A 25,747-nucleotide genomic window follows, 5' to 3' on the forward strand; every position below is an offset into this window, starting at 1 on the left:
ATCCTGGGTAGAGATTGAGCCCATCCTTCGAAGTGAGGTATCAGAAGCATCAAAAACATGCATCACATATACTCGCCATCAAATTGGTACTAACTGATCAACACTAAGGTGTTCACATGGTAGTAATACTCATTGGGTGCTGGTCAGGTGGAGGTGTGGGTGATTAAACCCACAACCAGTGGAAGAGAAGCACACTGTATGGGGAAAGGACATTCTTGTAGCTCTGGATTGGGCTAGGCAAAGAGGTAAAGGCATTATATGTAACCAAAATGTTGGTACCTCCATAATATCCTGAATTAAAAAAGAAAAGAAAAGAAAATTCCTGGTATCTTCTAAAAGGGACCAATAAGGCAACAGAAATGAAGGTATCAAATTCCCAGTCTTAGTGGTTATTTTTTCTTTATTGAGGTGACAAAAAGAAATTTGAGTCCTAAAAGGAGATCTTTAGCTTAAACTAGTCTTTTGTTATGTTATTTGCCTCTTATATCTGAAGTCCCCAACCCCTGGGCTGCCAGGAACTGGGTGGCACAGCAGGAGGCGAGTGGCTGAGAAGGGAAGTGAAGACCCATCTGCACCCACAGCTACTCCCCATAGCTCCCATCACAGTCTAAGCCCTACCTCCCACCCCAGTCAGATCAGCAGGGGCATGAGACCCTCATAGGAGCTGGAACCCCACTACAAACTGCATATGGGAGGGATCCAGTTTGGCATGCACTCCATAGGAGAATCTAATGACTGATGGTCTGAGGTGGAGCTGAGGTGGCGGCACTGCCTTCTACCCCCCAACCCCCCACACCCCCAGTCCGTGGAAAAACTGTTTTCCAGGCAACCCATCCCTTCTGTCAAGAAGGTTTAGGACCACTGTTTTACATCACAAACTTCTTAAAGTCTAGAACCCTGTCATCTATTTTTAAAATTTTCTTGTCTATAGTAGTATGTATGTATAGTATAATTTACTAAATGAAGGAAAGTGAGAAAATATTGATTAAGAATATAAATTATTGTGTAATTTATAGGTTAAGGTTTATCTTTATAAAAGATCAAGGGAAGGTATAATTATAGGGAAGGTATACATAAAATTAGAGAAAATTCAAGGATATAGGTGTGTGCTAGTGTGTATACCTAGAGCAATAATGGCTTAAACTATGAATTTTACTTTTTTTTTTATTCCTCTATTAGGTTTTTCTCGTTAGAAAGAAGACCGGTCCTGATGCTGGGCAGCTCTATGCAATGAAGGTGTTAAAAAAAGCTTCTTTAAAAGGTAGAAAATTAGAAAGTTTATTAAAATAGAATTTGGCAAAGCTTATTTTAAGAAATATGTTGTGTGTTGCTTATATGAGGTGATTAGATGTATTTTCTTTATAACATTCATATTTGTTATAGTGTTCTAGCCCATAAGTGATATTTCTAGATTTGATATTGGCATATGACTTAATTTACTGAGTGTACCATGCTAAAAATTTGATACTAGAAAAAGTGACATATTTAATTTAAAGTAAACTTATTAATTTTATTAAGCTATGCTCTTTTCTTTCAAGATTCTTGTTTTTTTTTTCTGTTCTGCCTGTATGAATATTGTATATTGAGAAAGTACAACCACCTGCATACACTTATATACACAGTCTTCTAGGCTGTGATAAAAATACCACTGTACTCAGTTTTTTTTTTTTTTTATTTCAGCATATTATGGGGGAACAAAAGTTTAGGTTACGTGTATTGCCCATTCCTCCCCCCCGCCCCGAATCAGAGCTTCAAACGTGTCCGTCCCCTAGAGGTTGCGCATTGCACTCATTGTATATGTATACACCCATCCCCTCCCCCTACCCACATCTGCCCGACACCCGATTAATGTTATTCCTAAATGTGCTCTTAGGGAAAACAATATGGAGATACCTTAAACAGATACGTGTACTCAGTTTTAATTAAGAAATTTGTTTGAACAATTAAAGACAAATACATAATAAATGCATGTTAGCCAAATACCTATTTATGCCACTTAAAACCATCTCTAAATCTAAACTCAATTTATTGGCTTTCTGAGAATATGGTCATTATTATCTAGGAAATTTAGACTGAAAATTTAGACACGTATGAAATAGTATTTTATGTTTTTATTTTTTTTTTGGCAAATTATTGAGGAGGTATTTACTGAAATTATACATAAGAGTAATATATTCTATCCTTATGTGATTTTTAGTTCGAGATAGAATTCGGACAAAGATGGAAAGGGATATACTGGTAGAAGTAAATCATCCATTTATTGTCAAATTGCACTATGGTATGTAATATTTCTTTTATTTATGTAATTAGAGAATTAACATTTTCTTTCAGACAGTACTATAACAGGAAATAAATAATTCAGACTTATTTAATATATTAAATTATGTAAAATTAATTTTTCTGAAACAAGTATCAATATCCAGCTTTTATTCATATTTCCTTCATTTGTCTAAGTTGGTTAACTTGACTAAGGTAACAAGAGAGTATCTTCTACTTACTTGTCTTACAGTATTTCTGTACCCTATTGGCTACTCCCAATGATCTCAGGGTATAAAGTATTGTGGTAATTTATGTAAAATATTCAGGCGTTTGTTCATAATGACTATATTAATCTTACTCCCCGGCTCTGTTCAAGAAGACCATGTAGTTATATTAGTCTATTTGAGTTATTATTTTATACTTAGTGGGGGAGAAGTGTCAGTAAGAAGCAGTAGATACAATGGAAAGAACATGAGCTTTGGAGTCAGACATTTCTGAATTTGAATAGTGGCTCCATTGCTAATTGAATATATGGATGAGATTATGGAGTATGACTTCTCTGGGTGATAAATATGATCTGTCTTTAAATCACTGATACAGTCTACTACATCACTTTCAATATTCTAGATTTAAAAGAGAAGCAGCTATTGCTTTTATTCTTAGTGTAATTTTGACAAATAATGCATTAAAATATGTACCCAATTATCTCTATAAAAAAACCCACAAGAAGTTCTCTATTCTTTCACTCTGAGTTATCCTAATGGATAAAAGTAGTAGTATGTAAAGACCTCTTTCAATCTCCATTATATTAGTCAGTAAACACCTATTGTATGTAAATACTGTATTAAATTCAGTGGGATATAGAAGTGAAAAAATTTCTGACCTCATGAAATTTATAACCTATAGAGAATACAGACATGCAAATAAATTAATTTTACAAATCAAAATGGAATAAGTACCATGAGGGAGATATAAGATGAAATCTCAAAAGTAGTAGCAAGTAATTCTGATGGGGAAGAGGGTATGGATGCTATAGAGAAATGTGAAAAGGGAGAAATTCTGAAAAGCTTATTAGAGGAGGTAGCTTTTTTTGTTGAGCTTTATAGGATTAGTAGATTTTCAATAGGTGAGTGGGAGCAAAGTTTCAGGAACTGCACTAGAACATGCCTCATAAATTAGGAAAATGGTGGTCGTAGAAGTTTCTCTGTAAAGCCACATGCAAGGTTGATTATATTCTGGGAAGAGGTTTGTAGCTATTTCAATGCTGGATTAAACACTGGATTTAATTTTGAGATACTGTTATCTAATAATCGACCATGTGAGTAAATACTTAATTGCTTTATGGGGTTTAGTGATAAAATTCTAAACAAATATACTAATTAAAAAATATACTAAGCTTTTTAAGCCTTTAAGATTGTTCTATTACTACGTTCTAATTTCTACTCAGCCTTTCAGACGGAAGGGAAGCTGTATTTAATATTGGATTTTCTCAGGGGAGGAGACGTCTTCACAAGATTATCCAAAGAGGTGATTATCTATAAATTTTTACTATATTTTATGGAAACAAAACTAAGAAAAATCATTTTTGTTCTTTTGCTAATTACATTTTTCCTATTGAAATTTTAAATGTTAATTATTCTTTTTTTCATTGGGTAGTATTTAGTAATGTGGGAGTTAATGGCATTTTCTGTCTGCTTGTCATTTAGATCATCTCAGTGTGTGCAACTCATTACTCTCCTAGGCACAAGAACAGTATGAATAACTGGATGAAGTAGGTAGGGGCAAGCCTACAGCTTTAGCTACTCAAGCTAAATAACTTGAGTAGCTACTTAAACACACTACTGTAGTGTTTAATTTATTCATTTTAAAAATAGATTTATAGAGTTATAATTGACATAATAAACTTCACATACTAGAGTATACAATTTGATAAATTTTGACATTTGTATATGCCTGTGAAACCATCATTACAATAAAAATAATTAGCATATCCATCATTCCCCAAAGTTTTCTTGTATCCCTTTGTAATGCCTTCCTCTTGCCCTAACCCCCTGAATCTACTCTCTGTTACTATTTGGTTTGCATTTTCTAGGAGTTTATATCAATGAAATCATACAGTATATATTCTCTTTTTTTTGTCTGGCTTATTTAACTCAGCATAATTAAGTTGAGATTCACCCATGTTGTTGTATGTATTAATAGTTCATCCAGTTTTACTGCTGGGTAGTATTACTGATCATATGGATAAATCATGATATATCATGATTGTTTATCCATTTACCTGTTGATGGATGTTTGCATTCTTGCAGTTTTTGGATCTTACCAATAAAGCTGCTATAAAGGTTCATGTACAAGGGATTGTATGGATATACGTTTTCGTTTCTCATGGGTAAATACCTAGGAGTATAATGACTGGGTCATGGTAGGTGTATGTTTTAACTTTTAAAGATACTACCAAACAGCTTTCCAAAGTGGTTATATGATTTTTACATTCCCACCAGCAGCATATGATACTTTCAGTTGCTCCACACCCTTGCCAACACTTGGTGTAGTCAGTCTTTTAAAATTTTGGACATCTGTTAAGTGTGCAATGGTATCTCATTATAGATTTGAATTAGATCATGCTGATGACAAATGATGCTGAGCATCTTCTCATGTGCTTATTTGCCCTCTATCTATCTTCTTGGTAAAATGTCTGTTTAAGTCTTTTGCCCATATTTTATTGGATTGTTTGTTTTCTTATTGATTTTTGAGAATTTTTCATATACTTTGGGTGCAAGTCCTTGATCTTATGTTATTTTGTTTTGTTCTGTTTTTTGTTTTTATTTTTGTTTTGTTGTTGTTGTTGTTGTTGTTTTTGATCATATGTTATTTGCAAATATTTTCTTCTGGACTACGGTTTGTCTTTTGATTCTCTTATAAGTGTTGAGAAGGAAAAGTTCTTAATTTTGATGAAGTCTGATTTATACTTTTTTTTCCTTTTATTAATTTTGTTTTTAGTGTTCTCTTTAAGGAATATTTGCATAATCTCAGGTAAAGATTTTCTCCTACATTTTCTAGAGAGTTTGTAGTTTTGGTTTTATATCTAGGTTTATGATCCATTTTGAGTTCATTTTAGTATATGGTTATACGTATCTGTTGAAGTCCTTTTATTTGCTTATAGATATCCAGTTGTTCTAGCATTATCATTGGAAAAAGACTATTCTTTCTTCACTGAATTACCTTGCATTTTGTTGAAAGCGAATTGATCATTTATATGAACAGTCTATTTTTGGATACTCTGTTCTGTTCATTGATCCATTTGTCTTTATAACCATATCACACTGTTCTGATTACTGTACCTTTAAGTTAATAATATGTCTTAAAATTAGATAATGCAAATTCCCTTGAACTTTGCTTGTCTTTTTGAAGTTGTTTTGGCTCTTCTAGGTCCGTTGAATTTTCTTATTAATTTAAAAATCAGCTTTTTACTTTCTACAAAAGAACTGTAGGATTTTGATTGAAATTGCATTGAATCAATTTGCAGATAATTGACATTTTAACAACATTGAGTCTTTCCATACATGAGTATGATATCTTTCTCCATTTACTTGTCTTCTTTCATTTCTCTCAACAATATCTTAAGTGTATAGATCTTGAATATCTTTTGTCAAATTTATCTCTAAATTGTTCCTATTTTTAATGCTATTGTAAATAGAATTGATTTCTTATTTTCAGTTTTAAATTGGATGGAAATACAATTAATTGTTCATATATTGAGCTTATATCCTACAATCCAGTTAAATTTACTTATTACTTTTAGCAGCTTTTTTGTAGATTTCAAAGAATTTTCTGTTTGTTACCTGTGAATAAGGAGTTTTACTTCTTTTCCATTGTGGACATTATTTATTTTTTAATTTGTCATTGTTAGACTGTCTTAAACCTCCAGTTTGGTGTTGAGTATAATTAGTGGGAGCAGGCATTCTTGCCTTGCTTCTGATCTTAGGGAAAAAAATAATTTCCCTATAAATGATAAAGTTAAGTATAGGTATTTTATTGGGTTGAAAAATTTGCCTTCTGTTACTACTTTTAGAGAATTTTTTTTTAATCAGGAATGGATGTTTGATTTTGTGAAATGCTTTTTCTACGTTTATCGAGAGCATTATATATTTTTTTCTTCTTTAGTCTTTCAATATGGTGATTTACATTGTTTGATTGTCAAATTTAACGAACCTTGCATTTGCGGATGAACCCTACTTAATCTGGATTTATTATTATTTTTGTATATTGTTGGATAATATTTACTAAAAGTTTGTTAAGAATTTTTGCATCTTTTTCATGAGTGATATTTGACTGTAATTTTCTTGTATCGTTTTCTCTGGTTTTGCTATCAGAGTAATTCTGGATTCATAGAATGTGTTGAGCAGAGTACTTTCCTTTTCAACTTTCTAGAAATATTTATGTAGTTTCAATGATAAGTTGTTCTTAAATGATTGATAGAATTCACCAGTGAAGCTATCCAAGCCTGAAGTTTTCTTTACAATAAGGTGTTTAACTACAAATTCAATTCATACAGTAGGCTGAGGGCTATTCAGGTTATTTTTCTTTTTGAGTGAGCTTTTCTAGCTTCTGTCTTTTAAAGAATTTGTCCATTTCATCAAAGTTATCAAATTTATTGGCATAAAGTTGTACATCACATTCACTTATTGTCTTTTTTGTAGCTGTGGAATTGTTAGTGATGTCACTGCTCTCATTCCTGATGTTGGTAATCTATATCTTCTCTATTTTTGTCCTACTTAGCCTCACTAGAGGTTTATGAATTTTATTGTTGTTCTCAGAAACCAGATTTTGGTTTCATTGATTTTTCTTTATTCTATTTCTGTATTCTATTACATTGTTTTCTGCTTTAATCTTTATGACTGCTTGCTTTGTGTTTCACTGGCTTTTCTTTTTCTGTTGTTTAAGATGGAAGCTAAAGTTATTGATTTGAGGCCTTTCTTTTTTAATGTAGGTGTTTAGTGTTATAAATTCCCCCCTAAATACTGCTTTAGTGCCGTCCCACAAATTTTGATATGTGATATTTTTATTTTCTCTCAGTTTAACATACTTTCTAATTTCCTTTTTTATTTCATTGATTCATTTGATATTTAGAAGTATATTATTTAATTTATGAATATTTGGCATTTTCCAGATATTATTATTAACTTCTAATTTAATATCATTATGGTCATAAAGCATACTTCCTATGAATTGAATTCTCTTAAATTTATTTACACTTTCTTTATGCTTCAGAATATAATATATTTTGGTAAATGTCCCATGTGCACTTGAGAAGAATGTGTATTCTACAGTTGTTGGGTGGTGGAAGTGTCTATAAAGATCAATTAGCTCAAGTTGGTTGATAGTGCTATTAAGTCTACTGTATTCTTCCTAATTTTCTGCCTGCTTGCTCTATAAATTTTTAAGACAGATTGAAACCTTTGGATATAATTATGAATTTGTATATTTCTTCTTGAATTTCTGTTAATTTTTTCTTCATGTATTTCAAAGTTCTGTTATTGGTATATAAACCTTTAGGATTATTATTCCCTCTTGATGTATTGGCCCATTTGTCATGATGAAATGACTTACTTTACTCCTCATAATGTTCTTTGTTTTGAAATTCACTTTGTTATTAATATAGTCACTCCAGCTGTTTTTTTTAATAAATTTGTGTTAGCTTCGTATATCTTTTTTCATATTTTAACTTTAACCTATGTGTCTTTATATTTAATGTGTGGTACTTAAGGGAAGCATATGGTTTCCTTGCTTTATATTCAATCTGGAAGTTTATGTCTTTTATTTGGATGTTAGACTTGTTATATTTAATATGATTATTGATATGGTTGTATTTAAATCAGCCATCTTGCTATTTGTTGTTTTTTTGTCCCATTTGTTCTGTGTTTTTTTCCCTTTTTCTACCTTGTTAATTAATTTTTTTACAATTTCATTTTTATCTCTGCCATTATTTTGTCAATATCATCTATAACACTTTGTTGTGTTATTTTTGTAGTTGCTTTAGGGTTTTTAGTAAAAATCTTTAACTCAAGGGTCGGGAAGCTATGATCTCTAGGCTCAATTTGGCCAGTTTCTTGTCTTTGAAACTGGTTTATTGGAACACAGCCATACCCATTTATTTAAGTGTTGTCTATGACTTCTTTCACACTTCAGTGGCAGAATACTTGCATGGTCATTTTTATTGGATGGCAGACATGAACTTAATTTTCTTGTATCTAGATACTTTTGTTTTCCTATAAATAGTATTTAGCTTTGATCTGGAATGCAGTTAATTTCCTTGGAAACACTTTCATCATTTTGGGTCTTTCTTTTAAGCTTTGTCATGTGGGACCAGGGCAGTTTTTAGTTTAGAGTTAATTTTTCCCCAATATTGAAGCATGGCTCTTAGTATTCTAACATGCACCCATTGAATTATGAGGAGTTTCACTCTCACTGCTGGAAATAGGAGCTATCCTGGTCCTTTATTAGCTCAGTGGATTCTTTTAATCCTTTAGGGATTTTCTTTTCCTGAGCTCAGCTAATTTCCTCAGATCCATGATTAGCAATTTTTTATTGGATGGCAGATACTATGAAATTTACCTTGTTAAGGTGATGGATATTTTTGTATTTCTACAGATATTATTGAGCCTTGTTCTGGGATGTAGTACTAATTTGGTCCTTTCAGGTCTTACCTTTAAAGTTGGTTAGACTAGACCGGGTGGCATTTAGTCAGGGGTTAATTTTGCTCCACTACTGAAGCAAAACCCTTCTGATTACCTTATCAGATACCCTGTGAATTATGAGGTTTTCTGCTCCGGCTGGACGTAACAGGAAATATTCCTAGCCCAGTGTGAATTCCATACATTGGTCCCTCAAATCCTTGGTGGTTTTCCTGGTTCAGGGTAGTGGCCTAACTCATATGTGCTGAACATTTCTCTGCTGAATACCTGAGGGAGACTGAACTACTTATCTCTAGAGTTCTCTCTGTGTAATCCTCTCTTCTCCAGTACTTGATCCTGTGAATTCTATCTTCCTCCTTCTCCTAGACACATAGTTTCGACTCATCAACTCAGGAAGTCTTCCGGGCTCCACCTTAGTCCTCCCTGCACTATCTTCCCAATGTAAGCTAGGGCAGTTGTAGGGCATCCCTTATTTGTTCTCCATCTCTCAGTATGCATTGTCCTTTGTTGCCTGATGTCCAGTGTCTTGAAAAGGATCATTTCATATATTTATCCTATGTTTTAGATGTTTCAGGCAGGAGATCAAACCCTGTTGTTGTCTATTTCATTTTGTCTTGATGTGGTAGTCTGAGAGTAGTATTTTAATTGGGTGCTAGTGGTTCAACATCTTACTTCTAGAATTTATAATGTTGAGTGTGGCAGAGCTACTGTTGATTCCCAGAGCTCTGGAACTTGCTCTGAAAAGGGTACAGTGTGTTTCTGGGATGCTAGCCAGTGCTTAAGTGACTAAGTTCTTTGCCTTATATCTGTCTACCTCCAGTGCAGAATGTGCCCTGCATGAGCAGAGTGTGTTCTTGGTATATTATTCACTATAGAACAGAATTCAGTATGTGGTAGGGTCTGTTTAGGACCCCCTTCCAAGAAGGATCTTTAAGGGGGCTTGTTAAAAGCTGGTCCGAAGGCCTAATAGAAGGCCAACAGTTTAAGAAGGCTCCAATATTCATGATTTCTTGTGCTAGATTGTAGAGTTGTCATATGTGTTTTAGAACTTCTTGTAGTCATTCCTAATTTTCTTTTAAACTCTTCAGACCTCCCTTCTCGATGTGGGACTATCTAAACCCATACTAGCACAGAGATACAGTCAGTAAGTTTTGATTCCTAAGTCTGCAATATTAGGTAAGAGCAAGCATTTTAAATGCATTTCCCAAAAGATAATAAATTAGTGCACTCATTGAACAGACTTTTAAAAATGATTCAGTGGTTACTTCTATAGAGAGTTTATTAATAAGTAGTTGTTTGTTGGTTTTGCTTTACTTGCATGTGCAAAAAACTGTTAAATAATCCAAAATGAGGAGCTATTTTTTATGCCTTAGAAAAAGACTTCTTAAAGTACATTTTTGTATGTGTTTAAGAATTTCCTAATGTATGCAATTATATTTTAAAGAGAAATGTAGCTCCCCCAATTTTTCTCCCCCAAATTCACACACACTTAAATATACAAATACACATACAAACACACAAAACTCTTAAGCCATGCCCTATTTTGCTAATATCAAGAAAATACAGCAGGGTAAAAATATGTATGATTATTTTATGTGTAAACTAATATGTACATGTAAAAAAAATCACTCATTCGTTTGAACCACTATAAATAAATAACTATAGAATTCTAAAACAAAAAAATACAGTGGAGTGAATGGCTGTTTATTGTAAAGGTGTCGATTCTTCCAAAATTAATTTATTGGCTTAACAAAATTCCAAACAAAGCCACAATAGAAATTTTTGTTTGTTTGAAGTTGACAGAATTATTTTACAGTTTATATGGAAATGTAAACAAATGAAAAGAGCTAATATATTTTGAAAATAAAGAACACCATTTTCTTGCTCTACCTCTTATTTACAGTGTTATAAATCTTTTTTTTTTACCTTTGTATAAGCCACTTTTGTTTTTTTATTTTTTATTTTTTTATTTATTAATTTTTTATTTCAGCATATTATCGGGGTACAAAAGTTCAGGTTATATATATTGCCTATTCCCCCGGATCCCCCCCCCCCCCGAGTCAGAGCTTCAAGCGTGTCCATTCCGCAGACAATGTGCATCTCACTCATCATGTAGGTATACACCCATCCCCTCCCCCCACCCCCATTCCCCCGCCCAGTCAGAACTTCAAGCGTGTCCATTCCCCAGACAACATTAAAATATCAACAAAAGACTAGAAACATAGTGAATAGCCCAAGAATATCCTGTTACATGAGACTTACCATACATTATTATGATAAAGGAAGAATCACAAATTAGTGGCAAAGAGATTGATTATTCAGTAAATAGTATTTGAGAAATTATTTAGATATTTCAAGGAAATCATTTAAAAATGCAATCTCTACCATGTACAAAAATAAATGTTACTTATATTAAAAAGCTAAATCTGGAAAAACATTTATCCTAAAAGAAAATACAGTTGAATATTTAGTTGACCATTGAATGGAGAAGGTCTCAAGTGTTACAGTAATGAAGAAAAATCATACAGAAATGATATATAAATTTGACTGCAGAAATTTAAGAAATACTGAACCTCAAAAACCAGCACAATGTTGGAAAAATATTTGCAAATAATTATGATGGAAAACTGATATTTTTCATATTTTTATTTTTTAATTTTCTATTTTTAATTATGGATACATGATACTTGTACATATTTAGGGGGTACATTTAAAATTTTGATATAAGCATACAACATGTACTGATCAATTCAGGGTAATTGAGATATCCATCACCTCAAGCATTTATAATTTTTCTGTGTTAGGAGCATTCTAGTTCCCCTCTGACATTTTTAGTATTTAAAGGACTTGTACCAATTCACAAACAGTAAGTCAGTAATGGAAAATAGATAAAACATTATCAGTAATTTATGAAAAAAATAGAAGGGACACGAAAAATGGAAAAATATGGTCAACCTAAGAATCAAACTTTAAATTAAAACAAAATTGATGCCATTTTTGTATATTGAGTTTGAAAGATTTTTGTTTTTTTTTTTCTTTTTTTATGAAAAGATTTTTTTAAAGGATGCATTCAATGCTATTAAGGATGTGGTAAGACAAATACTTTCACAAACCGCTGATGGGAGTGGAAATTACTGTAACCTTTTTGGAAAATAAGTTTGTTGTTCATGTCAGGAGTCTTGGATTATTTATGCCCCTTGACCCAGTGTTTCCTGTTTTATTTCTTAGGAATCTATTTGGGGAAATAATCATAAATATTAATAAAGATAGATTAAGTAAATATGCATATTACAGAGTTATTTACAATGGTGAAAACTGAAAGTAATATAAACATCCAGAGGAAGAATGTTTAGGTAAATTATGGTAAATTGGTTGATATTGCACAGCTGTTGAAAAACTGTTTATAAATAAATTTTAAAGATATCAGAGAATGCTTATGATATAATATTAAGTGGGGATAAATGAGGCCACTAAATAGTATTATATACAGTGGTATGATTTCAACTATGTTAAAATGTATACACACATACACTCAAATGCACATTCACGCACATATACATGCACACATGATTTAAAAGCAGACAATAAAAGATTAATAGTGCTTACCTCAGGGTACTGGAGTTTTGGATGATTTTCATTTGTGGGGGAGGTTTATCAGTAGGATGATTAGTACATAGGAAAGTATTATTGGTAGTGGACCTAAAACTTAACAAAAAATTTATAGCAAGCCACAGAAGTGGCTTCTGGGGAATAGGGCATTTGTAGGGACAAGTATCCCTGAGTTAAAATTCTGAGCCTCCTTCTTACTAGTTATGTTACTTTGGGCATGTTACTTAATTACTCCAAGTCCCTTTCTCTATATGCAAGTTGTTGGTAATGCCTACCTCATAGAGTTGTTTGGAAGATTATATGAATATTGAGTGCCTGTCACATAATTACTACTTAGTAAGTTTATTATTTCCATCTATCCAAAGACAACTTCAGGACAAAGTGATAGGTTTGCCATAAATTTGTAACCTAGGCAAAAGTTTCTTTCTTAATTTCTTAAGAGTTTTAAAATATTTTATTTTGTATTTTCTTATGTTTTAGGCTTCAATGAACAGTTTGGTTGTCCTTACCTAGAAGTTGAATAAGTTAGAAGTATTATTCTTAATGAAAAGTTAAGTGGAAATGATGTTATTATATTTTTACCATTATGATATTCAAATTAATGCTCTCAAAACTTAATGAACAGTCTCTGTTTTTCTACTGATAATTTTTAAAAGGATGGGGTATCCAACGTTATCTTTAACTACTCATTCTCTCCAATTTTACTAGTAGCCTGAATCTGCATTGTGATATGTAGTGGCCATAATTTTAAATGGGCAAGCCAGCTATAAGATTTCATGACACATATTTTATTCAAATTTGAGTCTTAGTAATCTAGAGGTTTCTTTGGTGAAAAATAAACATGTACATAAAAATATTTGGTTTTGCCCATTTGAAGCCCTTGGTAAACCTTAAAAATTACATCTAATGGTTGAGTAGTGCCCAATTATGTGTGTAAATTAACACTCACTTATGAATATAGACATAAACCTGTAATACTAATACCTTATAGTTGTGCAAATAACACTTTATAGTTTAAAACACTTTTTTTTCCACAGTAATTAATTTGATTCTTACAGCCACCTTGTTAGGTAAAATATAGTAGATATTATTATCCTATTTTACAGATTTAGAAACTGAGGCCCAGAACCCTAAGTGACATTTCTGATGTTACACTGCCAGTTCTGATGTCAAGTCCAATATTCTTTTCACTTCATCATAACAGATCTATTTTCAGGCACAAAAGGATTGAAGAGTATAGTGCTATTAAACTCATGTACATTACTAACAGAAGAGGCTTGGGGCTACCCTTTAGATCACAGATGAGGTTACAATTGTGTGTAGTATAAGGATTACTAACTTAACTTGGAGTGCTGTATTAGAAGCTTTAGGTTGATAGAGATGCTAAAAGTTAAATTCCTAAGAAGTCATAGTAGACATCAAAAGAGAGAATAGTAGAAATAGTGGAATTACTAGTCCTAAAATGAAATATTCTATATATTTCAAATTTCCTAAGGGCATCACTATATTGTAGCAGAGTACTAAAATTTATATTGGTATTATGACACCAAGTCATTAAATAAAGCTAAATATTGTGCAGTGCATTTAGTGTAAGAAGGTATACAAACAACACAATATAATTTATAAAGATTTACATTAAAATGGTTAACATTGAAGAAAAGTATTCGTAAATAGATTAGTTTCATCTATATAGAAATCTTACTTCCCAATAATCATGCCAATCAAATAAGAATTTGCTATGCTTATTGTCTTATTATTTGCCTAGATTTGTCTGTCTACTGGTTTTTAAAGAAGTAGATTTTAAAAATACTCAATATTGGAAGAGAGAGAAAATGGCAAATCATTATTTTATTCTAGGTTCTGTTTACAGAGGAAGATGTGAAATTCTACCTTGCAGAACTAGCCCTCGCTTTGGATCATCTGCACCAATTAGGAATTGTATATAGAGACCTGAAGCCTGAAAAGTAAAGCTATATTCTCCTTTTGTATCCCTGTTGTCTGGATTTCTAGAAGTACTTTTTGGCATACTTCATTAAGTCTTTTAAATATTATATGAAATTTTATATGAATTAAATGATACTTATATGTAAAAGCTAATCTTTGTAAGACATGCATTGATTTTAAATTAATCATTAAAATTTTTCCTAATATATCTAAGTTTATTATTTTTATGTAAATATTTTATATCAAATATTTTATTCCATCTTTTTGAATGTCAATTTTGATTTACAGCATTTTGCTTGATGAAATAGGACATATCAAGTTAACAGGTATGCATGTTTTCTTATTATACCCTAAGTCAATTGTTTTGTGTTTTTCAATACACACACATACACACACACACACACATACACATATGTCTATGTGTCTTTTTTTCTCTTTCATGATTTGATTTGTATTTTATTAATATTTGTTTCTTTAGTGGACTAAAGTTAATTTAAATGTTATATAGCTATCACTACATTCTAATTGTAATATTAAAAATTTTACAATGGAGGTATTTATCCTAATTAAGAAATGGCATTTAATTTTCTAGATAGAAATAGATCATGTTAGTTTTAGTCTAGATGAAAAGATTTATCATAAGTAGTCACCACGTTTGAAACATAGTGATACCCTCTCTTCCCTTTCCCTAACTCCTAGCAACCACTTGTATGTTTTACATCTTTATAATTTTGTTATTTTTGAGAGTGTTATATAAATAGAACCATACAGTAGTCACACTCCTGAGCATTTATCCTAGAGAAATAAAAATCTGTGTTCTTACAAAAACCTATACATGAATGTTCACAGCAGCTCTATTTGTAATAGCCCGAGACTGGAAATGACCCAAATGTCCTGCAAATGGTGAATGGATAACCAAACTGTGATACCTCCATACAATAGAATACTACTTAGCAATAAAAGGGGAAGAACTTTTTATATGCCAGACAACTTGGATGGATCTCAAGGGTGTTATGCTGAGCAAGCCAATCCCAAAAGGTTACATATTATTTCAATATATGGTAAATTCTGTATTTCATTATTGGAATGTTAGAACAGAGATAAAGTGAAGATGTGGTCTTTATAGAGAATTTTGAACAGGTACAACTTAAGAGTAAGTTGCTTTAAATTCCTAAGTATACTGCATCAATGTAAAAATAAAGTATCAAACTGTTACCTTGAAAGCTGAAGTAAATGTGACAAAGTTCAAATAAAGTTTAGTGAATCTTACTGATTCATTGCCTGATTCTCTTTTTCATATATAAAAGAAACCATGTGGGTTCAAAAAGATTGAAAAAGGAAAAGGATAGAAAAAAATATGAGAACAGTAGAGTTTTGTGATTTTATATAATATATAAATTTTTATTTTAGAGCAATTGAACTTTAATTCTAAAGCTAATTAGAATTTAATTCCACCTTTCATTTTTTATTAATAAATTATACCTGTTTTGTCAGAGGTGAGAAAGGGAGGTGGAAAAGAGTAGAAAAAACCCTACCTGTATCTCTCTACAACATTAAGGTTAATTGGGTGAATAATGATTCCAAGAATTAGTTAGAATTTGAATTTGAATTCTGCTTTTTGTAGCTTTTAGAGACTTAAACTGGCTAAGGAGGGAAGAATAGATAAGATCAGTGTTAATTTATAAGCACAGGACACAAGGCATGTAACAAGAAGAAAATGTGCTTTATATATATATATATATATATATATATACACACACACACACACACACACAATTCAATTGGTTTTCCTTACAGTGGTACAAAGCAAAAATAGTAAATATTAGGTAACTTACAGTTTTATGATTATAACCTAATTCAAGGTTTTGGAATAAGTAGTAAACTTATAGATTTAACCTTACAGTATTCCAGTGAGATTGGTTGAAGTATAACCATTCACAGCAAGTATTTTAAAACTTTTTTCCTTTTCATTCTTTTTCATTGTTTCCTTTAATTTATTTTCTATTATGTTCCTCTTTTTCTCTTTCTTTTTTCTTCCATTCTTACCTTCTTTGTATCTTTCCTCCCTCCTATCCTTCTCTTCCTATCTCCTTCCTTCCATTTTGAATATTATAGTCAAAAGTACCAAACCTAGCGCTATTTGTCATTGATACCAGTAGGCTGTATATGGGCTGCAGTGATTTAGGAATGTCTCATCTAGGCAGGGTCTTCCCCAGCATTCTGTGTTTTCTCAGAATAATCTTAGGGAAATGGCAATACGTTTTTTTTTTTTTTTTCACCTGTCCACTTTAGAAATCTTCCAGGCATAAGAAATGGATCTAATGTTTAGCAGGCTACTCTGGAATGGCAATGGACTATAGAAAGGTTCCTGTTATAACTGTGTTTTGAGCCTGATTTGCCTCATATTGAGATTATGATTGTACAGCAAAAGATCAGTAGAATGAGTGGATACCCCTAAGTATCTGCATATTTGCTAATATGTTATTTATATTGTACTTAATAATTAATTTTTTCCTGAACTCTTCATCCCTCGCATAATCTATATAAAATCTATATAATATGACTTGCCTGTTTACAAAAGATATTTAATATTTTGTTAAATCTATAACTTGAAAACAGAATTGATTTGAACTGTCCATGGTTGCTATAGTGTATTTTCTGAAGGATATAATTCAGGGGTAACATCTGTAAATAGAGGGAAGAAAAAATGTACAGTGGTCAGAAATGTAAATCAAACAGTACTTGAACTGAGTATTTAAGAGAAAAATGTGTACATAAGAAAAAAATATATGTATTTTTTATTTCAGCATATTATGGGGGTACAGAAGTTTAGGTTACGTATTTTGCCCTTGCCCTCCCCCCAAATCAGAGCATCAAGAGTGTCCATCTCCTGGACATTGTGCATTGCACTCATTATGTATGTATACACCCATCCCCACCCCCCCACATCTGCCTGACACCCCATTAATGTTATTCCTAAATGTGCTCTTAGGTGATGATCAGTGAAACCAATTTGATGGTGAGTACATGTGATGCTTATTTTTCCATTCTTGGGATATTTCACTTAGTAGAATGGGTTCCAGCTCTATCCAGGAAACTACAAGAGGTGCTATATCACCATTATGTCTTATAGCTGAGTAGTACTCCATGGTGTACTATAGCAAATACTCATCAAATTATTGTGTTCTGGTATGCTTTTAAAATTTAAAGCCTTATAAAACAGTCATTTAAGATTACAAAGATGTAAAAATATTGTCCTTCACCCCCCTCCCCAAAGAAATCCCTTCCTTTATATAGTTGAATTCTACATTTTATTTTCTTTTCAAATTAGTGGTTTGGTGTAGCATATTTCTTATTTAATCTTGTAGCCAGTTCTATAATTGTAAAATATTTGTAAATTGATTGCTGAGCAAATTCTAGGGTTAAAATATCAGTTTTGTCATAAATAGTATAGGACAGAAAGTCTATGGATTGGCATGAATCTCTGAAAGGTAATGGAAGGATAAGAAAATTCTCTTTTCTCCCTTCTCTCTTGAATGGTCAGAGAAGCCAGTATTCTCTACAAACTATATTATGTTCTGCTGCACTGATCTTGAAGACTAGCTCTTACTACATTTAACTTACTAAATGAAATGTACAGAGGTTAGAAGTCTCAAAATATGGAGAAAGAACATAGTGGCACATTGAAAAGATTTTTAAAAATTATGCTGAAAGTTATAATGCATTAAGCTATTATACAAGGATAAGTGATTTTTTAAATGAAAATATTGAGCATGGTTAGAAATTCACTTTTGAGGGGCCCTAAAATTAAGTGCTAATGGTGATATTTTATTGCAAAAGAGCAAAATAGTGTTTACAGGTTTTTTATTTTCAAAATTGAGGTATAATTTACAAACAGTAAAATTTATCCTTCTGATCCCTTTTGATGATGCAACTATTCTGTATCTTGACCACCTCAACATCAGTATCCTGGCTGTGTTATCATACTACAGTTTTGCAAGATGTTACCATGGGGGAAACTGGGTAAAGAGTAAATGGGATCTCTGTAGTATTTGCTGTAATTGCACATGAATCTGCAATTTTCTCAAAATTTAGCTTAATTAAAAAAATCATTTTTTGTGTGTAGTTATGCAAGTTTTGACAAATGCTGAGTCTTGTAATTAGCACCAAAATAAAAATATAGAACAGTTCCCTAACCCCATATTATCCCATTAAAAATTAGTGCTCTCTTTACCCCAAGCCAACCACCTCTTTACTTTATGTCCCCATTTTTTTTTTCTTTTCCATAGTGTAATATAAACAGAGGCATTCAATATATAGCCTTTTGAGTCTGGCTTCATTTACTAAGCATAGTACATTTGAGATTCATCTATATCATTGTGTATATCAATGACTCATTTTTAAATTGCTAAGTAGTATTCCATTTAATGGTGGTACCACAGGTTCCTGGTTTTGGCAATGATGAATGAAGCCACTATAAACATTCATGTATAGGTTTTTATGTTAACATAAATTTTTATGTAACTTGAGTAAATACCTAAAGATTGGGGTTACTTGGTCATATGGTAAGTGTATTTAAGTTAATGAGAAACCTGCAAACTCTTTTTCCAACGTGGTTGTACCATTTTGCATACCCACCAGCAATGTATGAGAGCTCTGTTTGCTCTGCATCCTCACCAGTACTTGATATTGTCAGTATTTTTTATTTTAGCTATTCTAATAGGCATGAAGTGGTATCTCATCATTGTTTTGATTTATATTTTCCCAGTAACTAATGACACTGAGCATCTTTTCATGTTTATTTCTTTGGAGAAGTGTCTGTTCAGATCTTTTTGCCCCTTTTAAAAAATTGGATTGTACTCTTATTGAATTTTGAGTTTTTTTATATACTCTGAATAAAATTCCTGTATCAGATATGTGATTTGAATATATTTTCTCCCAGTCTGTAGCTTCTTTTTATCTTCTAAATAATATTGTTTAAAGACCTTTATTTTGATGCAGTCCAGTTTATCAACTTTTTTTCTTTTATGGATTATACTTTTGATGTACCTAAGAACTCCTTACCTAACAAAGGATCACAAAGATTTTCTCCTGTGTTTTCTTTTGTAAGTTTTATAGTTTTAGATTTTACATGTTGGTTTGTTATCCATTTTGAGTTAATGCTTGCTTATGGTATGAGGATAGACTTTTCTATATCAATACCTTATTTGTTCTGGCACCATTTGTTGAAAAGACTGTCCTTTCTTCACGGGATTGCTTTTGTACCTTTGTCAGAAATCAATTGACAGTACACAGCCAGTTCTGTTATAATGTGCCATATATGATCTTAATCACTACATTATACAAAACATCATAGTAAAAAGCACAGGACTTATCTGCCAAATGGGGTAACGGGTGTAACATTAAAATGTTTAGTAAGTGACACCCTAAAAAAGAAAGCTAGTAAAAATGGTAGCCCTGCTTTGCATGTTATAAATGATAAATATATTAAGACTACAATAATTATGGTACCTTACCTTGAAAAAGACCTGAAGTTTGCTTGCTGAAGTGGGTGTCATAAAAGTTGCAATTTGTAAATTATAATAAAGAAGTGGAAGGTAGATTATCTGAAATTGGAAGGAAAGTTGTAGCACTGAAGGTGGACAGGAGTGGCTCGTAACAAACACAATGAACTGAAGTAGCAGGTAGATGTTTAAGGTTTGTGCATGTGTGCTTTTTATGTATTTCTACTTGACTAAGCTCAACTAGGTGCAGTTTTCTGTGTTCACCGCATGTTTCTTGCAGATAAAATCGCATATAAGCCAACCTGAAATTCGTGTTATGCTCAAATTGTTTGCTAATATATCTATTGCATTGGAGCAAATTTACATTTTAAAAATAACCATTATAGGAGAAATAACTGTATATGTCAGTCTATTTATTACTGGATACTGTTCTGTACCATTGATACATATGTCTAGCCTCTCTCCAGTACCCCACCATCTTGATTATTATAGCTTTAAAGTAAGTCTTGAAGTCAGGTAGTGTAAGCCCTTCAACTTTTTTTCTTCTTTTTTAAAATTATTTTGTTTATTCTATTTTCTTTTCCTTTTTATATAAATTTTAAGAATCAGCTTGTTGATTTTTATAAAAAAATCTTGCTGGGATTTTTATTGAAGTTTCATTGAATCTATATGTCAGTTTGGGGAGAATTGACATCTTAACAACATTGAATCTTCCAGTCCATGAACACAGTATATCTCTCCTTTTATTTAGATCTACTTTGATTTGTTTCATCAGCATTTCTAGTTTTCAACATATAAGTCTTACATACATTTTGTATATTTATACTTTGGATTATATATTTATAAATATGGATTTCATGTTTCGGTTTTTTTGGTGGTATTATAAATGTACTTTTTAAATTTAATCTTTCAGTTCATTGCTACTACATAGAAATAAGATTGATTTTTATATATTGATACCTTTAGCTCTTTGAAGGTTTTGAACAAAAGTGGAAGCTCACCAAAGCCAAAGCAAAATTTGTTTTTTTTAAATATTTTAAAAAATATAAGGTGCTATCTTTGATTTGTCATAGTCTATTTTAAAACTTAGATAATGTTACAACTTTGATTTAATTGTTCTATCAAAATTGTTGCATAATATTCTAATACAGACCTGAAGGCATGTACTTAGAGGATAAGATTTAACTGAGCAATCTTTAAATGCTCTTAAAGAGTATCATTATGAAATACAGACTGCTTTCCATTATTGGTCTCACAAGGGTTTTCTTAAGAATAATTGTAGACCATCCATAAATAGTTTTAATGTTTAATACATTATTTTGGGGTTTTTTGGTGTTCTCTATTTTCTTTTTTTATTAGTGTAATAGTTTATTTTATTTATTTTTTTTTATTTCAGCTTATTATGGGGGTACAAAAGTTCAGGTTATGTATATCGCCCATGCCCCCCCCATCCCCCCGAGTCAGAGCTTCAAGCGTGTCCATTCCCCAGACAGTGCACATCGCACTCATCATGTAGGTATACACCCATCCCCTCCCCCCACCCCCTACCTCTGTCTGATACCCAATTGGTGTTATTCCCATATGTGCACTTAGGTGATGATCAGGGAAACCAATTTGCTGGTGAGTACATGTGTGCTTATTTTTCCATTCTTGGGATACTTCACTTAATAGAATGGGTTCCAACACTCTCCAGGAGAACAAAATAGATTCTATATCACCGTTATTTCTTATAGCTGAGTAATACTCCATGATATACATATACCAAATTTTACTAATCCACTCATGAATTGATGGGCATTTGTTTTCTATTTTCTAAAGTTTTTCAGATATATTTTTTGTGATACTGTTGTAGATTTTGGGCTCAGCAAGGAGTCGGTAGATCAAGAAAAGAAGGCCTACTCATTTTGTGGTACAGTAGAATATATGGCTCCTGAAGTAGTAAATAGGAGAGGCCATTCTCAGAGTGCTGACTGGTGGTCATATGGTGTACTTATGGTAAGTAGCATTATTTTTCTTATTTATGCCAATATATGATATTACCAATCCTAATATTACTTAGGATTTTATTTTAATTTAAATTTGGGGATGAGTTAGGTAAGAAATGGGTTCTGAAAATTCATGATTAACATTTAAAAACTTGTGATTGGCTAGCTGCTATACAATGAGAATTAGGGTTTTGGTGTTCTGATTTCTTTTAAAATTGCTAGTGAAAATGTGAATTCCAGCATTGTTATATAAAATATCCATATCTGAAACTTAGAAAAAGGTCTGTCAGATTTTAGATTTCAGAATGCTGAGTTTAACAGTTATATGGATTTTAATTAGATACCACATAACTTAGCATCTTAACAGTTAATGTCTTATTGTCAGATAGTTTCAAACATGCCCTAGAAAGATTATAATCCTCTTGAGGAGGGGAATCATGTTTTATATTACTTTTTATCTCCCACAGTACCTAGCATAGTGAGCATATAGTAGATGCTTAATACAGACTGACTAATTTGGTATGAAATTAAAGCATAGAATTTGCAATAGTCAGTAGGATGATAGATGAATAGCTATTGAATCAGACATAATTTGCTTTTGAGGTCTGATTCATGTTGCCCATTTATCACTGAATGGCACACTGTATGACACATCAATATATTAAGTTCCTATTATAAGCCTGGCATTTGTGCAGGGCTGTGGGGTGGGAACTGATTCAAAGTACAGTATTAGACATTTTCTAAGACCCAAGAAGGCATACAGTCTGGTTGGGCAAACAATTGGAGTAGCTTAATAAACTGTCAAGAAGCAGCTTAGGAGTTCAGAGAAGACTTAATATAAGTTGATGTAGGAAAACTGGGGGAGTCAGAACTTAAATTAAGCCCTGAAGGATGGATAAAATTTAAATAGTTTCATGTCAAGAAGGAGAGTATTGTGATTATATTAGCAAAGGCTTGGAGAACCAGTTTGTCTAGAGTAGTGGAGAATGAGGGTAAAGGTGGAGGAAATGAACCTATAAACCTATGAGCATTTGCATGTAATTCTCTGGATAGTATGAAGCTATTATAGATTCTTAAACAGGATGTCAGTTAAAAAATTGCAGGTTAGGAAGATTAGTCTTGGCAGCATTATATAAATGGATTGGAAATAAAATAAACTAGAAGCAGGAAGACCAAAAATGTCTCCTTACAAAACAGTTGTAAGATTATAGAGTAAAAAAGATGAAACTTTAAATACATTACAAAGGAGGAAGTGACTAACCTTAGTAACAGATTAAATGACACAGGTAAAACAGAGGGGAAGGGTCAAAGATTAAGATACTTCTAAAATTTTATAAACTTTAGGTTATTGAAAAAATGGCGGGTTAGTAGAAAAGAGAGAGTTGAGTACAGCTGGTTTTGGAAGTGGGAAAGAATTTATTTTTAACAGGTAGCATAGGTTACTATAGGTTAGTAGCTAACCTCTGGATGGTGATAAATTAGGAGGGGCAGTGGAGACAGAATCAGAATCATTTGACTACCATATTGCTATATGTACTCAGCTTTTAGTTTCTTTGAGGGAAAGTGTGATTATGATACACTATCCTTTTCTTCTTTCTCTCCCTGCCACTGTTACCTCTACCCCTCTAGTCTCTGGTGGCTCACCATTACTAAAGATTCTGGAAGGAAAAATGGAGCTTGAGAGAGATTAAGGCTGGAACAGCAGATTTGGGAGTCATCAGGATACAGGAGAGAATTGAATGGATAAGCTAACTTAGGTTGTGAGTTCGGATAAATGAATAAAGGACTGAGGCCAAAGCCCTTTTGAGACTGAGTTGGAGATTTAAATATGAGAAACATGAAAACTTCTCTTTAGTGAGCTAGTATGATCTTTATTTTTAGACCTATTTTTTTCAGAATATTATGGGTGTACAAAAGTTTAGGTTATGTATATTGCCCTTGCTCCCTCTCCCCCCACCCCCGAATCAGAGCTTCAAGCATGTCCATCCCCTAGACGATGCATATCGCACTCATTATGTATGTATACACCCACCCCTTTATATACCATCATTTAATGTTCTAGTTATCTGCATTGGAATCAAATCTTGTTGGGAAAATGTTTTGCTTCTGCTATGTACAACTGTCTCAATATTTTTCTTTTTTAAAGGTATTGGCAAATGTATGTGTGTTCTGCTTCTTCTGCCGCTCTTTTTTTAGTTCCTATTTTTGGGGGAATAGAGGGAATGAAAATGGTTAAATCTTTCTTGGGCATGTATCAATTTGAAAGGGTTTTGTGCTTATTTTTCCTTTTCCTTGATTATTAGACATTTGCTTCAAAAGTATATCTTTGTTTTAAAACAAAATGCCTTGTATGTATTTTCATATTACTTTGCCTTTGGGAACTTAGCCAAATTAGAACTGAAATAAATTGGTTTCATCTGCTACAGGTCACCTATCAGTTGAGCTATGTATATAGTGGGGGTACCAGAAGTATATATCCTGAAGTGACCTAGTTTTCTGGTCCCATTTTGACCCGCCATCAATCATGTAGATCCTGCATGATTTAATTATCATGCAGTACAAGTCTCAATTTTTTTTCTAAGTAAATTTATTATATGTTCTAAGTTTTGTGCTAAATTGACTATGTGGTAATTTTTTGTTTGTTTTAGTTTGAAATGCTTACTGGTACTCTGCCATTTCAAGGTAAAGACAGAAATGAGACCATGAATATGATACTGAAGTAAGTGTAAATGCATTCTTTTTCTTTTGGAAAAAAATCTTTTGCTTTTTATTTTGAGAAATTTATTGTGGTTTTAAATTGGCACAAAAGAACATTTTTCACACTCTTCCCCTTCTCCTACCATATAGGGGACATTACTTGCCATTGTTAGAAATGTGGCTAGAATTAAGTGAAATTTTCTAAACTCTTCTTTTCCAGAGCAAAACTTGGAATGCCTCAGTTTCTTAGTGCTGAAGCACAAAGTCTTCTAAGGATGTTATTCAAAAGGAATCCAGCAAATAGATTGGGTATTTATTTTCTTAGCTTTTATAACAATATGCTACATGTTTTTGGGAGGATAATTATATCTTTATGTATTCTGGTTTAATTTACATTGATTATTGTTGCTATATGTTTATATCTGGAATTTTTCATTTTGTGTTTGCATTCCAGAAGCAATAAACTCTGTTATATCCATGATTTAAAAATGAAGTAGTCCAGTTAATTAAAATTTTTGTTTAACATATATTATTTTGTATATAATATGGATAATCTCTTTTTAAATAATTCATAGAACTTTCCCTTATATGGGTAATCTTTTTAGACATTTGAATATAATTATTTTGTCTATCCCAATAGTCTTCAAAGTAAATATTGTGTTTCTATAACTGCTTGTTTTTTGAGCACTTTCTGGTATCCTTTCCCTGGGTTCAGATATGATCCTATTATCCTATTTATGTCCTTGTGTTAACATTTCAATCTCACTTTATTCCTTTGTACTTTCTAATTTGGCATATAAATATGAGGTCATTATATAAGTTATAAATAAAAGAAAATATACTTACATTTTAATGTTATGTTGAACATTATTTTGATTTCATTTGGGAAACACTTTAGTATTTCATGATACCCTTTGTAGTTAAATACAAACATCAATTTTTTTTTTATCCTAGCAAAGTGAAAGGATAAAATAAAATGCCAGATAAGAAATCATAGACTTTTCACTTCAAGGAATCCGTGAAATATTTATACTTTTGTTTACAGACAGCCTGG

General features: G+C 32.1%; 1 protein-coding gene across 3 annotated transcripts in view; it reads left to right on the top strand.

Moving 5' to 3' along the window:
• The window catches only part of RPS6KA6 (ribosomal protein S6 kinase A6), a 152,392-nt gene that overhangs the window by 77,486 nt on the left and 49,159 nt on the right, over positions 1–25,747 (top strand). For 2 of the 3 annotated variants that reach the window (XM_069464365.1, XM_069464366.1), the window contains exons 4-11: positions 1,180–1,261; positions 2,198–2,278; positions 3,707–3,786; positions 14,421–14,527; positions 14,796–14,833; positions 21,864–22,006; positions 24,645–24,715; positions 24,914–25,002. In XM_069464365.1, coding sequence (XP_069320466.1) covers positions 1,180–1,261; positions 2,198–2,278; positions 3,707–3,786; positions 14,421–14,527; positions 14,796–14,833; positions 21,864–22,006; positions 24,645–24,715; positions 24,914–25,002 — 691 coding nt within the window. The remainder of the gene's footprint in view (positions 1–1,179; positions 1,262–2,197; positions 2,279–3,706; positions 3,787–14,420; positions 14,528–14,795; positions 14,834–21,863; positions 22,007–24,644; positions 24,716–24,913; positions 25,003–25,747) is intronic. The other variant, XM_069464367.1, reaches the window with a different exon arrangement.

This window comes from Eulemur rufifrons, chromosome 30 (assembly GCF_041146395.1).
Source record: "Eulemur rufifrons isolate Redbay chromosome 30, OSU_ERuf_1, whole genome shotgun sequence".
Taxonomy (NCBI): domain Eukaryota; kingdom Metazoa; phylum Chordata; class Mammalia; order Primates; family Lemuridae; genus Eulemur; species Eulemur rufifrons.